Source organism: Mesoplodon densirostris, chromosome 7 (assembly GCF_025265405.1).
Source record: "Mesoplodon densirostris isolate mMesDen1 chromosome 7, mMesDen1 primary haplotype, whole genome shotgun sequence".
In the NCBI taxonomy this organism is placed as follows: domain Eukaryota; kingdom Metazoa; phylum Chordata; class Mammalia; order Artiodactyla; family Ziphiidae; genus Mesoplodon; species Mesoplodon densirostris.
In genome coordinates, this window is record NC_082667.1 from 41,398,238 (window position 1) to 41,415,580 (window position 17,343).

At 39.1% G+C, this 17,343-nt stretch overlaps 1 protein-coding gene across 1 annotated transcript in view; it reads right to left on the reverse strand.

Moving 5' to 3' along the window:
• Nucleotides 1-320: 320 nt before the first annotated feature.
• MTNR1B (melatonin receptor 1B) overlaps nucleotides 321-17,343 on the reverse strand; it is a 48,159-nt gene continuing 31,136 nt past the window's right edge. Inside the window, 4 exon segments of the mRNA XM_060105182.1 lie at nucleotides 321-481; nucleotides 2,376-2,433; nucleotides 10,550-10,589; nucleotides 13,219-13,346. Coding sequence (XP_059961165.1) covers nucleotides 321-481; nucleotides 2,376-2,433; nucleotides 10,550-10,589; nucleotides 13,219-13,346 — 387 coding nt within the window.

Consider the following 17,343-nt stretch of genomic DNA (forward strand, 5'->3'; position numbering starts at 1 on the left):
CATGTCTTCTGGTGTTTGAAGGCAGCTGTCCTCATTAGTACTCACTAGCTGTGAATGGGAGTTAGAGACCACCACTTCACCTGTTTGCTCACGCCCCGGGAATAAGAGAGGAGTGGCTTCATGTTTCCAAAGGAGAGAGGTACCTTCCAGTATGGTTCATAGGGCAACAAGAAGCATTTTTCAGAATAGGTCACTCTTTCACCATTAAATAGGACTGGAACAGCAGAGGTGGGCTGTGCACATGGACTCTGTGCCTAGAGAGAAGAGAAACGTTCAGCTGCTTTGTGGCCCTTTCCATTCACCAAGGGCTATAATTACCTTTAGAATAATGGCAACTCCAGATCTATTCTCTCCAGCCAGGAGTTCTCACCTGAGCTCCAGACAGACAGATCCATCCAGCTGTCCACTGGCTCTAGTGTCCCACACATGATCATTATTCTCTCCCCAAAACCTGTCCCTTGTTGCTGTTCCTCTTCTGTATCTATACCACCCAGTGTGTCCTCATATCACCCGCCATCCAGAACCCTGTGTGTGTGTCCATACTTCTGAAAGGTGAACAGCTTAATTCAATAGAATTTTGCTTTTCATTCACGGTGAGGGAGTCTGTCTCCTTTCTGTCCAGCTGAAAGATGCCATTTTCACAGGTGGCTCCCAAGGTCACTCTGGACAAGGACACCCAGGCTTATGACAAGGGCAGAGAGAGTACATGTGGCCTGCAGCCTGTAGTTTGCTGACTCTTGGTTGAGAATGTCAGCTCCATAGAACCAGGAGCCTTACCTGTCTCATTTATATTTCCCGTGTGCTTAAACATATTTGACCTTCTTGGGGAAGAATCTTCATATTGTGTTTGAACTGAGATCTGCTAGGGGTGCTCTTTAGTTCAAGCAGGATGCAGAAGGAAAAATCTTTACTAGACTCTGATGTTTTCTTGCTGATGAAAGAAAGCACTCAGCATATATAAAATAATGTGTTAATTAAGAGTAGACTTGATTTGTGCATTTAAGGCTTGTGAGCAAAATCAGTTTCCTTTAACAAGTATATTTGACCATCTCAATGAACAAATAAAGTTTCCTAGAATAAATGTTAAACAAGTTTTGTGGTTCTAACAAATGTATGGCTAAAATTTACAGTGCTGTGAAAATAAATGAAATTTTTTGTAGTTAAATAACTGAATATCTTGGAGAACCGTCAACTTGCTTTTCAACACCCTGCAATTATTGGTGGGAGAGAGAGAAATTTTAATCAAGATAGAGATGTGTAACTAAGATTCATTGGATATCAGTAGGCATTGAAAAAGGGAACATAATACAGACAGGGTTTACTTGGGCCAACTTTCCTCCTAAAAACAACTGCAAATACTATATTTAAAAAATACCTCCTCTGTCTGACTTATTTCACTTTGTATGATAATCTCTAGGTCCATCCATATTTCTGTAAATGGCGTTATTTCATTCTTTTTTTATGACTGAGTAATATTCTATTGTGTATATATACCACATCTTCTTTATCATATAAAATATTATATGATATCACTTATATGTGGAATTTATTGATTTAAAATGATACAAATGAACTTATTTACAAAACAGAAATAGACTCAGACATAGACTACAAATTTATGGTGTTCAAAGGCGAAAGAGGCAGGAATAAATTAGGAGTTTGGGATTAACAGATACACACTGCTATATATAAAATAGATAACGAACAAGGACCTACTGTATAGCACAAGGAACTATATGTAATATCTTTTAATAACCTATAATGGAAAAGAACCTGAAAAAACTGAATCACTCTGCTGACACCTGAAATTGACACAACATTTAAATCAACTATACTTCAATTAAAAAAAAAAACCTCCTTAAAAACATTGAAGAGTTGACAAGTATGCTAGTTATCAGCGATGTTTAGCACTATTTCAAGTTCTCTTTCTGAGCCCATAGTAGCTTTGCACTTCCCTACCCTCTTGAAGCTGATGCAGCCTTGTGACTTGCTTTGGACAGTAAAATATGAGCAGAGGTAAAAGATTTGTACTCTTCTTGGCAGACCTTCAAGATCAATGTGTAATTCACCATGATACCTTCCTCCCACCATGACAGTCAACAACATTGCAGACGATCATGCCTCTGTCAGCCCGCATGGATCCGTGACAAAGGAGAGTGTGGAACACACCACTGCAAACTTGACACAGAGATGTAATCAAGAATACATCTGTGTTGTTTTAAGTCACTGATATTAGGGGGCTTTGTACTGCAGCATACATTAGTTTATTCTGACTTATGTATTAAGATTGTAAGAAATTACGAGACTAAATTGTAAGGGAAAATGTGAATCCAGATGGCTTAAGCAGGAATAGAGCACGTAGAAGCTGCTTTTACCTTGGAGACACTTGCTGATCTCGTAAAATTTGAACTTGGTTTTGATGGTCTTGTGGTGCTGGGGATAGAGATCAAAGTCCAGTGACTGTCAAAGGAGACCCCCTAGCATTTTATCCTCGAATCCTAAAGGAACTACACATTAGGGTAAGGTTGAGTCAGAAGGAAACTCACTCTCTGCACAAGAGACTTCAAAGAAAGTTACCTTAGCATAAAGTACAGCCAGGAAGGAATTTAAAACAAAACCCCAAACTCATCCTTGCAAAATTGAAACCAAAATCTAGCCCTGTAATGAATTTATAGTCTAAATTCTCATCACATCACCTGGTGGCACTAGCCTGGAAATGCCTCCTTAGATGTTTTACAGAAGAAAACACAAATTCTTCCTACAGGAAGGATCTTTTATCCTAGACCTAAAAGAACACCACAAGTAATATTTCCAGGACAGTGATCGGTAGCATACAGTAAGATCAACTTTACTAAGTACACAAGGAAGCAAAGCACTATAAGTGAGAGCCAGAAAAAAACAAGAGTTAACAGACAGAGAATTATGAGGACTTCAGATACTAGAATCATCAGAGGCATTTTTGTTTTTGCTTTTAAAGAGGCTTATTTTGTTTAAATAGAGACAAATGTGAAAATAACTGCAGGGAAGAATGCAATGATGTAGAAGATTACAAAATGAATCAAATAGAACTTCTAAAACTGAAAAATGCAGTTCCCTATTGCAGAATATTAATGACCTACCAGACAGGTTTAAAAGCCAATTAGACAATAGATGAAAAGAGAGAGCTAAAAGAGAGGCCAGCAAAAAAGTCATATGCAGCACAGACAGGTAAAATAATAGAAAACATGGAAGTGAGGTTAAGAGATTGAAGGACAGAGTGAGACGTTCTAATATATGTTTAATCTGAGTGCTAGAAGGAAGAAGGAATGGATGGGGCAGAGGCAATATTTGGTTAGATAATGGTTGAGAGTCTTCCAGAACTGATGGAAAAATACCAATTCACAGATCTGAAATTATGATTCCCAAGTAGGATAAGCATAAAGAAATCCCATCCAATACACCATAGTGAAAGTGCATACAGTTTTGCATGCAAAGAATAAATCTTAAAAGCAGGGTCTTCCCTGGTGGCGCAGTGGTTGAGAGTCCGCCTGCCGATGCAGGGCACACGGGTTCATGCCCCGGTCTGGGAAGATCCCACATGCCGTGGAGCAGCTGGGCCCATGAGCCATGGCTGCTGAGCCTGCGCGTCCGGAGCCTGTGCTCTGCACGGGAGAGGCCACAACAGTGAGAGGCCTGCGTACCGCAAAAAAAAAAAAAAAAAAAAAAAAAAAAAAAAAAAAAAAAAAAAAAAAAAGCAGCAAGTGAAAAAAAGTAGTTTCCTTTCAAAGGAACAATTTAATTAGATCACCAGCTGACTGCTGAAGATCTTTTGTGGGAGTGTCAGGAGGCAGGAAAGCGTTATCTTCAATGTGCTGAGAGAATGTAAACTTCCCTTCTCAAACCTATAAAAATAATTTTTAAAATGAGAGTAAAATTGACATTTTCTCCAGACAAACCGACACTGAGAGAGTTCACCAAAATCTGATTAGAATGAAATTCTATGGATGTACTTTAAGTACAGGTGGAAGTCTGAGGTACCAGATGGAAGGAAGAACTAAGAAATGGTAGATCTGTGGGTAATTCGAAATGGACGTGGACTGTATAAAACAATATCAATGGTTCGTAGGATTTTAAAAATAGAATGAAACCAATAATCTAGGAATTATTAGAGGTGTAAATGAAGTAAGTGCTCTAATGTCCCTGTGTGATCCAGAAGGAGGGTATAAAATTTGATTAACTCCATAGGTCTGTTAAATATGCATGTTTAATTTCTAGGGTCACCACTAAAAGAAAAGAAGCTTCCAAACTATTGGAATTAAAAGGAAATTACCAAAAAAAAAAGCACCCCCCCAATTAAAACCAGCAAGAAAGAAGAGACAAGGAATATAGAATAAGCGGGACAAATAGAAAGTACTGAATGTATACTGGTAGACTTAAACCCGAGTAAGTCAGTAATCATATTAAATATAAATGTATTAAATGTCTCAGCTAAACAATTAAAAATTGAGAAACCAGGGAATTGACCTTGCTTAAATGAGGACAGAAAAAGGTTGAAATTAAGGAAATAGAAAGATACACAATACAAATATTAACCAAAAGAAATATAACTACGTTAATATCAGTTAAAATAGCTTTAGAGCAAAAAGCCTTATTAATGATAAAAAGATCATTTTTAATGATAAAGCATTAATTTACCAGGAAATATAACAATTATAAAATCCTATTCACCAATAATGTCACCTCAAAATGTATAAATCAAAAAGTTATAATACAAGGATAAATAAATCCAAAATATGGGAACAGATTGTAACATAATTCTGTTAGTAATTTGTAGAAGCAAAAAAATGATTTCTAGCCATATACAAAATTTTAACAAGTTAACAATCCTGACCTAATAGATGTATATATGCTCTATCTGACAAATGCAGAATACATACTATTTTCAAGACTACATAGAATGTTTTTATAAATTGACCAAAGTAGGTCCATAGTGTATGACCAATATATTTCAAAGGTTTGCACTCATTCAGAGCATATTCCCTGACCACAATGAAATAAAGTTAAAAATATAACTAGAACATATCTATATTTCGGAAATCATAAACACTTTACATAACTCATGAGTCAAGGAAGAAATTATAAGAGAACTTAGAAAACATTTTACACTAAAAATTAACAAACTATAGCATATCAAATTTGAGATGCAGCTAAAGAAAGACTCAAAGGAAAATTTATCTTTTCAGTGTGCATAATAGAAAAGAAGGGAAGTTAAAAAATTAAAGAGCTAAACATTCAAACAGCAAAATGAATGCAATGAAATATTTAAATGAGACAATAAAAATTAAAAAATAAGAAAACAAACATACAACAGAAACGTTCTTTGTAAAATTAAGAAAACTAACAAATTCTTAGCAAGATTCATAAAGTAAAAGAGAGAGAATTTTACAAAAGAGAGAAATCTCTCATTTGCAGCAACATGAATGTACCTTGAGGACATTATGCTAAGTGAAATAAGTCAGACAGAGAAAGACAAAAACATATGATTTCATTTATATGTGTAACCTAAAAAAAAAAAACTGAACCCTTAGATGCAGAGAACAGATTGGTGATTGTGGGGGCAGGGGGCGGGGCATGGGATAAATGGGAAAGAGAGTTCAAAGGTACAAACTTCCAGTTCTAAAATAAATGTGTCATGGAGATATAATGTACAGCTTGGTGACTATAGTTAATAATATTGTATTACATATTTGAAAGTTGTTAAGAGAGTAGATCTTAAAAGTTCTCATCACAAGGAAAAAAAATTGTAACTGTGTGGTGTGGTGTGGTGATGGATGTTGACTAGAATTATTGTGGTGATAATTTCACAGTCTATATAAATATTGAATTATTATGTAGTACACCTAAACTAATATGTCAATTATATTCAATTAAGAAAGAGAGAGAAGGTACAAATAATCAATGAGAGAAATATAAAGAAATATTACTACAGATTTTGCAGATATTAAAATATAGTATTATTATAAACAATTTTAGGGCAAAAACTTTAAAAATTTATATGAAATAGACAAATTTATAGAGAAATGCAATTTATCAAAACTGACAAGGAGAAATAAAAACTTTGAATCAGGTGAAAATCATCTAAAAAATTGAAATCAGGTAGTAAAGAACTTCCCACACAGAATACAAGCCCAGCTTATTCCAAATGCAAATTCTATATATTTTTCAAAGAAAAAGGAGAAAAGGGAGGAAGGGAAGAGAAAGGAAGAAGATGAGAGGAAGGAGAGAGAGAGTATAAATATTGGAAAGGAAGGAACAAACTTATCATTATATGAAGATAATGCATATATTTATTTAAAATCTAAAAGAAATCTACTGAAATTGATAAAAAAATTTATCAGGGTTGTCACATTTAAAAAAGTCAATATATAAGAGTGAGCTATATTTCTACATATTAACAAGAAAATTCTAGAAATGACATTTAAAAAAAATATTCCGTTTACAATAGGATCAGCATTGTTAGTTGCAAACAATGGAACTGACTCCAGCAATTGGGTAGCTCATGTTGATGCTAAGCTTCTAGGAACAATGGTTTAAAATCATGCAGCAGAAATGCCCTGAAAAGGAGAGGAATTCAACCACTGCTGCCCCAACTGATGCCTTCTCTGCTCTGGAACTCAACCTTGTTACTGCCCTTCAAAGCTGAATAATTCTGTCAGAGTCCTAACCTGTGAAGGGTTTCCCACAGGGGGCCGCCTTCCTCAAGTTGCTCACTTCTAAACTGAAATCTCATGTGAGTGAACCTGGTTGGTGGAGCATAGGTCACGTAAATCTGTCCCAGGTGCAAAGGACACTGGGGAACAGAACTTTCTGTGTTCACTTACTTAAAAAATATGAAGTATCTTGAAAAAAATCTAATAAAATGTGTTCAAGAACTTACAGAGAAATTTATTGGGCTTCCCTGGTGGCGCAGTGGTTAAGAATCTTCCTGTCAATGCAGAGACATGGGTTCAAGCCCTGGTCCAAGAAGATCCCATATGCCGTGGAGCAGCTAAGCCCGTGCGCCACAACTACTGAGCCTGCACTCTAGGTCCCGTGAGCCACAGCTACTGAGCCCACACGCCACAACTACTGAAGCCTGCGCACCTAGAGCCCATGCTCTGCAACAAGAGAAGCCACCATGTTAAGAAGCCTGTCGACACAACTAGAGAAAGCCCACATGCAGCAACGAAGACACAACACAGCCAAAATAATAATAATAATAATGATAAGTAAATAAATAAAAAGAACTTACAGAGAAATTTATAAATGTTACTGAAATAAATTAAAACAGGTCTAGATAAATTGAGTAGCATATTACGATCATAGAATCAAAGACTCAATATTGTTAAAATGTAAATTTTCCCCCAAATTTATGTACAGATTTTTATAATTCCAATCAAAATCCTAACTTTTCTGTGGATTCAACAAGATGATTCTAAGATTTTTTTATAGAAATTGCAAGAATGGGGTAGACATTTTGGTCTACAAGAAATCAAGTCTCATTTTAAAGTTACAGTAATTAAGAAAATGTGGCTTAGTTCAGGGATAGATAAATAGATCAACGAAACAAAGTAAAGAGCCCTGGAATAAATCTATTAATATATAGGCCGAGACACATGATAGAAGTGGCACTGCAGAATAACGGAGCAAGGTCAGTCTTTATGTAACAGGGAAGAACAAATCTGACTCCATATTAGATTTTTTTTCCTGTACTTTAACCTTTGCATTCTATTGCTTTTGCTACCAGTTAATCACTAAAGTGATGTTGCCTACAGTTTAAAATATACATAATGGCCTATCCCCTGGAACCCTGCCTCCCATGCCTGAGTTGAAGCTAAAATACCTTTGTTTAGCTCACAGGAAACATCCTGACCAGGCCCACCTGTGAATGGCTGCAGGAAAGAAGAAATTAACACATCTCTTCAGGAGTCTGGCTGGAATCAGGAAACATTTGCAACAACTTATCAGCTTTTTTACTTTACTTCCACACTCCCTCTCTTTGCTCTGTAAAAGAAACCAGCATCCAAACCTGAGCAAGATGACTCTTTGCGACATTAGTCTACCATCTTCTTTGTCTGCTGGATTTCTGAAAAAAGTCGCTATTCCTTGCCCCAATAACTTGTTTCTTGGTTGATTAGGCTGTTGTGTGGTGAGCAGTATGAGCTTGGACTCAGTGAATATGGATATGGATAAAAATGGAATTGCATTCCTACCTTATACCATACACAAAGTCAAGTCCATGTGGAAAGCCAGGTTATAAAGGATAGAGGATGATTCTTTCAAATGGTAAAAGGTTAATAAAAAAAGAAGAAAAAGAGTAGTAACAGAGGAAAAGTTTGATATGTTGGACTACACCAAAATAATTATAAAGAGAATAAAAAGGTAAGGCACAGAGAGGGAAAAGGTATTCATATCACATAAATCCAACAAAATACTAGAATCCAGAATACATAGCAAACTCCTACAAGTCAATAAGATAGAGATTAACCCAGTAGAAAAATAGACAAAATTCTTGAACGTGTACTTCACAAAAGAAGAGATCCAAATGCACAATAAGCATATGAAATAGTGCTCAACTTACCAGTCATCAAGGAAATGCAAATTAAGGAGATAACATTGCTTGTCCTCCTGACTGGCAAAATTTAAAACATCTTGCGCTATTGAATGGTGGCCAGGAGAGGGAGTCTTAATAGACACCATCATTCTGAAAAACAATTGGGTGTGTTAGTAAATTTGAAGATGCCACACTCCTAGGAATATTCTCTAGCAAAACATGTGCACCAGGATACATGGCTGTTCATGGCATAAAAGAACACACACTGTATGATTCCTTTATACCAAATTCAAAAACAGGCAAAACTGATGTTATTTAGGTCATAAAGTGATAAAGAAAAGCAAGGAAATGATTATGACTCAATTCAGGGCAGTGATTAACTCTTTGGATGGAGAGGTTTGTGATGGGGAAGGGGTACCAGGGGGCTTCTGGGGTGTTGACAATATTATCTTGCTTGACTATAGTGGTAGATATGTTGGTATTTGCTTTATAATTATCACTAAATCATCCTTACATACTATACTTTATGCACTATTTGCATGTGTTACATTTCACAATGAGAAAAGAAGCAGTATTTTATTTTTATTATTTGTTTGCTTTTAATTATCCTGTATTGGTTTATAACATTATAAAGTTTCATGCATATGATATGATATTCTGACTTCTGTATACTCTACAGCCTGCTCACCACCAAAAGTTTAATTTCCATCCATCACCATTCTGTTCGTCCCCTTTACCCATTTTGTTCTCCCCCCACTCCCTTCCCCTCTGGTTACCACTACTCTGTTCTCTGTATCTATGTGTTTTTGTTTGGTTTGTTCATATATTTTTTTTGTTTTTATTTATATTCCAAATATGAGTGAAATTATATGGTATTTTTTTAAAGTAAGACCTTTGTTTTACTTGCCTAATCCCCTGATGGTGCTCCTTTTTTCATATCACAAGAGTGCAGATATTCCCTGACTTTCTCTTTCTCATTTGCTGAGAATCCAACACTTGGATTCTCCAAATACTTCCTTCAACAAAATTATTTTCTCTGTGAAATATAGTAACATCATTTCTTTTAATACTTGCAAAGTCTGATTTAAGTTTAAGCTTATCCTTGAATTCCACGTACAGTAGGTGCTTAAATTTGTCAAATGAATGCATATCCCATCCATACAATCCTTTTCAGTATAAAGAGTCTATCTCTTTTTTTCTCCTAGGAAATATCCCTTGATTTTAATTAAGTTGCACTGGAAGCCTCTGTGGGGACTTGTAAGCTTGTTGAAAGTACTAGAAACCAGAGTTGAATTAATTCCATTTTTTGTAAAGAGGGAGAAAGCGGATTTTGCAAGTCTCTGACAGGTCAGGATGAGGTCAATTCAAAGCAAGATTCTGGGAAGGGTTGATTGTGATCATATAGATTTGATTTTAGCACTCTTAATAAAACAGGATGTGAACATTTTCTTGTAGAACTAAATAGTAGACAAAGCTTTTTTCCTGCTAGTAACCAGCGTGAATGTTTTTTCAATTTCGATAAGAATTATGTAGTGTACTGTCTCAAATTTTACTGTAAGCTCCTAGGAAATAGCTTTAGGCTCTACATGTCAACTATGAAAACCTTTACAGTCTGCACAATTGCATTCTATTTTCTGCCTTTGGTCAGTCTTTCTATTCTGATTTAGAACTCCTTGGTCCTGCTTTATCTTGCTTATTTGTGCTCTACCATTACAATGTATGTTTTCTGTATAAGACACTTTCAAATCCTTAGTAAAACAAGATAAAGGCAGCAGGAAGAGAGAGGAGGTGAGAAAGGAGGCCAGGGAATGTAAACCTGGTAGAGAAAACCATGACCCTAGGTTCCAGCGTGGTTTCTTTGAGCAACAAGTCATGGTGGACAAATCTAATTTCCTTCTTTAATAATAAAGAATTAGATGGGAGAAATAGATAAGGAAGGTAGGTAGCATAGGTACCTCTGTTTGGGCAAGGCCTTACCGGAAGTGCCATGATACCCTTCTTGTCGGCATGGAGAAATCTATAACAGAAAAACACCAGGGAAATTTAGAACATTTGCCCTTAAGTCAAGAAGGTGACCCAGAGGGAGTTTCTGAGTGGCAAGGCTTGTGCTTGGACCCAGGCCCTGGCCATAGGCTCATTATCTTCACCAGTGACTTGGGTAAAGACCTAAATAGCATCCTCATCAAAGTTGCTAACATAGTAGATCACAATCAGGACCATGCATGGGATGCAGTATATCAAAACCGAACGAGGCATGGAGTAGGAGTGAAAAGATGCTGGTTTCAAATTCTACCTCTGCCCACCTATTAGGGTGTCATCTTGGGCAAGTCACTGATGAGCCTTTCTTTCATAACCTTTAAAATGGGAATGTTAGGGCCTCCCTGGTGGCGCAAGTGGTTGAGAGTCCGCCTGCCGATGCAGGGGATACGGGTTCGTGCCCCGGTCTGGGAGGATCCCATGTGCCGCGGAGCGGCTGGGCCCGTGAGCCATGGCCGCTGAGCCTGCGCGTCCGGAGCCTGCGCGTCCGGAGCCTGTGCTCCGCAGCGGGGGAGGCCACAGCAGTGAGAGGCCCGCATACCGCAAAAAAAAAAAAAAAAAAAAAAAAAAAAAAAAATGGGAATGTTAATAATATTTACCTTGAGGCTTGTTATGAAAATTAAAGGCAATATATACAGCACCTGGCATAGAGTAGCTACTCAATAAATGTCGAATATATTTGATTGCATAATTAGGATCAGAAAATATTCGGCAGGCTGGAGGGATGAATCAAATCTAATGAAATAACATGAGATGGTTTTATTTTGTAATTCAGATTTGGTTAAAAACAAACAAACAAGCAAATACATCAAAACAGCTTGCAAAAGTTCAGGAAGAGAAAGCTGTGGGCATAGCTCTCTCTACAAAACTGTGCACTGGACTCTGACCGGGTCGCTTTGTGCAAACCTTTTAGCCAAAGCAGATCTTGTAAAGAAACTGGGAGCTTTTACTCAAAAAGCAAAATCCCGGGCCTCCCTGGTGGCGCAAGTGGTTGAGAGTCCGCCTGCCGATGCAGGGGATACGGGTTCGTGCCCCGGTCTGGGAGGATCCCATATGCCGCGGAGCGGCTGGGCCCGTGAGCCATGGCCGCTGAGCCTGCGCGTCCGGAGCCTGCGCGTCCGGAGCCTGTGCTCCGCAACGGGGGAGGCCACAACAGTGAGAGGCCCGCATACCGCAAAAAAAAAAAAAAAAAAAAAAAAAAAAAGCAAAATCCCCATATGTCAGTTGTGTGATCTGGCACCACTCCGACAACAAAAGCTGGTGGTTATTCTGCCCTAGGAGTCTGCATGGCAACCTTCCAATGATGGAGACCATAGATCCCACCACAGTCATTTACAGCCCCCAGGGCAGCACATGGAAAGCATTTGCGAAATTGCATCTCCCTCACTCTGCTTTTCCTAAATCCATCTCATAACTGCTTCGAGCACATTCCAGGAAAGCTCTGGCCCTCCTTAGAATTCAGAGGTAGAACTTATTCTTGGTGAGGACCAGAGATATATTGGATTAATATTTTATCTAGACAGATTCATGACAGCTTCCAGTTCATAGAGAATAAAAGTAATCTCTTGAACTTCTTTATGCCTGAAGAGACCAGGAGGCTTAAGAGTTTCTCACAAATCCCCTTCACCGGGTCTGAGGAGAAATGTAAAGCTGGCCTTTATTTTCTGACCCCATTTATTCAACAGAATTTGGTGTGTAGCCACCATGTGTCAGGAACCACATTAGAAACATAAAAATTGTCCACCAAAATAATCAATACCAATTTATGATAGAAATAGAAGAGTTTTATTTGAGCCAAACTGAGGAATATAGCCTGGGGGACTCAGATTCAAGAAGCACTTGAATTGTGTTCTGCCAGACTACAAAATGGGGAAGACTTATAAAGGTAAAACCTACAAAATTATCAATACCTAAGTTGCTTGTCAAGAATTATAATTGGAGGGGCAAGAAGTAAGGGTGCTTGTTAAGCAAAGATTGATTGGGGTCTGAAATGTTCACATAGTTACAAGGCGAGACCTTGAGACCATAAGGTTGCAGTTGGCATCTGCTAACAGATACTGTTTTGAGAACGGCTGGTGGCATCTTTGAATCTGATACAGTTCATACAGTTCAGAAAGTTCAAGTTCTCAGTGATACAGGAACGTGCCTGAAACCATGTCCACAATGGCCTCTCAACTCTATATTAAATGAACCACAGTTACTCCATTTTTATTTTTTAAATGCATTCTTTTCTTTAATGGGTAAAGCAGATGTATAATGCAGGCTTAATAGGCCATAAACAGGCTGTTCTGGTTGGCCTAAAGTTCAAGTTAAATCATGTGTAAGCCAGAATGACTTCCCCATAACTCAATATGTGAAAATTTTTTTCAGTCAAAAAGAATAACACTGTCTCATGTTGGTCCCTTAACTGGCCATGCCCAATCATGCCAGTGGTCACAGACACCCCGTGGAAAAGCAGTAAGCTCATCCCTCAATTCTGGCTCAACTCCTCCAAGCTCATATACCCTCCACCCACTGTGACAGTCAGTTCTCTGAAATCCCCAACCTGCTTGCTTGTTTAACGCCTCATCTATTCTCATTTGACTTACACACTGGACTCAGACTCTTACCTTGGCTCTGGCCCAAAGTCCACCCCAGGCTGCATCCAGTGACAGCCTCCACATCCCACACCCTGTGCCACAGGCAAGTCGAGCCCAGGCCTGGGTCGCTGCAGGTTCGCCGGCAGCCTCCCCTGCTCCTTCACCACCCAGAAAGGGAGAAACAGCAAACCTCAGCAGATCTGTCAACTCCCAAGGCCCTCCAGACCTGCCTGCCCATCCTACGGCCAGCACAGCTTGAAGGCTTCCTCACAGACCCTCCTGGGCCCCCAAGTGCAGACCAGGTGGGCTCTCTGTATTCTCCTTGGGAAATAATCCATGCAAATGCACAGATATTTATTTATTTATTTTATTTTAAAAATATTTATATATTTATTTATTTTTGCGGTGTGTGGGCCTCTCACTGTTGTGGCCTCTCCTGCTGCGGAGCACAGGCTCCGGACGCGCAGGCTCAGCGGCCATGGCTCACGGGCCCAGCCACTCTGTGGCATGTGAGATCTTCCAGGACCGGGGCACGAACCCGTGTCCCCTGCATCGGCAGGTGGACTCTCAACCACTGCGCCACCAGGGAATCCCGCACAGATAATTAATACTGGTATTCACGGGGCTCCCAGGACCTGTAAGGGATAGCCAGCCTGTTGGCTCTCTGCTTGCGTTTCACTGTTGCCTCACAGATGACAAGCCTGCACCTGCTTCAAAGCCAGCCGAGCCTCTGCTCTGGACATCCCACAGCTGAGCTGCACAGCTAACTAATGGTCCACACAGCTGGGTGCCTGGCTTCCAGGTGACTTCTGCCATGAGCAAGTCTCAGCAGCATATGCTCATGCTAGAATCAAGGAGCCTTTCATAGGAACTCAAACTGTGGCTGCATTTCACAGGCAGGAACTCTTCTTTTCTGCCATTAACCTATCTCATCAAAAATGAGAGTGTTATTCCCCAGGCTTGAAGGAGCTGAAATGTTTCTATTAAGAGAAATTGCACAGTGTAGCCAGAAGAAATCTGGACTAAGCAGAGAAAACTAAAATTTATTAAGCACCTACTACTTTCCAATACTTTAATCTTCATCACAATTCAACTTGCTAAATATTTTTACCTCCACTCTACTGATAAGGAAACTTTGAGACTCAGGAAACTTCGAGACTTTGGAAAACGTGCCCAGTACCATGTGGTTGGTAAGTGGCAAGGTCAGGATTTGCACCTAAGTCTACCTGGAAAGCTTATCCACCTGCTCCACCACCAGCCTCCTTCAAGCCAGGAGCACTGGGGGGCCATCTTGGATGGTGGCTGTCACACACCACATGGACCAGCCTCTTTTAGTCACTTGTCTTTAGTCACAGCCCACTGTCTCCTGTCTCAAAGGGGAATGGCCGACTTCACAGTACTTGTGATAATCAAATGTGAAGGCATTTTAACAACTCTGAAGCCCTGAGGCCTGAACTATATCCTTGAGGTAAGAGCTGTTGACACCAGGGAATCTGCATGTGCCCTCAGTGGCTGGGACCTTAGGCCACAATTTAGAATGGAAAGGCAAGTTCCCCTAGGGTAGGCAAAGTGAGGGACACAGTCAGAAGATTCAGGTGCCCCACTTCACTCGTCCTTGGATGTATCTCTACATGGGGACTGGAAGGCTGTGACTTAAGAGTCCATCTTGTCTCAGCTCCTGGGCTAAAAACCTGGGTGATACCTAGTGCGATCCAGGTATAAGTATGAGTCTTAGGGAAAATGTGGGGTTTCTTCTTTCTGAGTAAGGGGGGAAAGAGGATCCTGTAATCACTGAGAGAGAGGAGTAGCAGCAGGGAAACCTGGTGGTACTAACAAGGCCAATGGGCAAGACCCAGAGGAGCCTCCTGCCTTCATGAGTGGGGATTACAGTCATTCAAGAGAGGCAACGCCAGGATGAGGGCCTTCCAGGAGCAGCTACAGAGAGTGTGAGAGTAGGGGAAACCAAGGAATCCTCATAGGGACTCTCAGAAGGGGACCTTTGCCTCAGGCGTCTGGGGCAAAGGCACAGGATGGATTATAGGGTCACCTTTGTATTGGACTGTCCAAATTAACCACAGAAAAGAAATTCAACTCCTTACGGTTGGTTAGGATACATCTGTATGTTAAGTTGTTGGGGAAACAGTGGATCTTTCCAACCTGACCAAGATTCATATCATCTCTACAATTCATGCCTTCTACATGAAAGAGGTTAAGCTGATTTTTCTTGTGAGGGTACCAGCCAATTTGCATATAAGTGTATGACACCAAAATGAAGCAGTATCTCCATCATTTTAAATCAGTGATAACCTTTTCTCCCCCTTCTATTCATGGAAGAAAATTAAAAGATGCAGACAAGTGAAAAGAAGGAAAAAATACCCATTCTCCTGTGACACAGAGATGGCCCCTTGGGGGAATCTCTTGAGGGATTACCCTTCCACATGTATTTTTACACAAATATTTTCTAGAAGTAAGGTCACGCTATCCCTGCTGATTTATGTGCCTTTTATTCACTCAACAATACATTTTTATAATATCAATAACTATTCATCTTCAACATCATTTTTGATGATGGCATACTCTTCTACAATATTGATATAACTTGATGATTCTTCTACTGGTTGAATACGTAGAGAGTTGACAATTGAAGTTTTAAATTTTGGGTGGCATATTTATTTATTTATTTATTTATTTATTTTTAAACATCTTTATTGGAGTATAATTGCTTTACAATGTTGTGTTAGTTTCTGCTGTATAACAAAGTGAATCAGCTACATGTATACATATATCCCCATATCCCCTCCATCTTGCGTCTCCCTCCCAACCTCCCTATCCCACTGCTTTAGGTGGTCACAAAGCACCGAGCTGATCTCCCTGTGTTATGCAGCTGCTTCCCACTAGATATCTATTTTACATTTGGTAGTGTATATATGTCAATACTACTCTCTCACTTTGTCCCAGCTTCCCCTTCCCCTTCCCTGTGTCCTCAAGTCTATTCTCTATGTCTGCATCTATATTCCTGTCCTACCCCTAGGCTCATCAGAACCATTTTTTTTTTAGATTCTATATATATGTGTTAGTATATGGTATTTGTTTTTCTCTTTCTGACTTACTTCACTCTGTATGACAGACTCTAGGTCCATCCACCTCACTACAAATAGCTCAACTACATTTTTTATGGCTGAGTAATATTCTGTTGTATATATGTGCCATATCTTCTTTATCCATTCATCTGTCATTGGGCACTTAGGTTGCTTCCATGTTCTGGCTATTGTAAACAGTGCTGCAGTGAACATTGTGGTACATGACTCTTTTTGAATTATGGTTTTCTCAGGGTATATGCCCAGTAGTGGGATTGTTGGGTCATATGGTAGTTCTATTTTTAAATTTTTAAGGAACCTCCGTACTGTTCTCCATAGTGGCTGTATCAGTTTACATTCCCACCAACAGTGCAAGAGGGTTCCCTTTTCTCCACACCCTCTCCAGAGTTTATTGTTTGTAGATTTTTTGATGATGGCCAGTCTGACCAGTGTGAGATGATATCTCACTGTAGTTTTGATTTACATTTCTCTAATGATTAGTGACTTTGAGCATTCTTTCATGAGTTTGTTGGCAATCTGTATAACTTCTTTAGAGAAATGTCTATTTAGGTCTTCTGCCCATTTTTGGATTGTGTTGTTTGTTTTATTGATATTGAGCTGGATGAGCTACTTATATATTTTGGAGATTAACCCTTTGTCAGTTGCTTCATTTGCAAATATTTTCTCCCATTCGGAGGGTTGTCTTTTCTTCTCATTTATGGTTCCCATTGCTGTGCAAAAGTTTTTAAGTTTCATTAGGTCCCATTTGTTTATTTTTGTTTTTATTTCCATTTCTCTAGGAAGTAGGTCAAAAAGGATCTTGCTGTGATTCATGGCATAGAGTGTTCTGCCTGTTTTCCTCTAAGAGTTTTATAGTGTCTGGCCTTACATTTAGGTATTTAATCCATTTTGAGTTTATTTTTGTGTATGGTGTTAGGGAGTGTTCTAATTTCATTCTTTTACATGTAGCTGCCAGTTTCCCCAGCACCACTTATTGAAGAGACTGTCTTTTCTCCATTGTATATTCTTACCTCCTTTGTCAAAGATAAGGTGACCATATGTGTGTGGGTTTATCTCT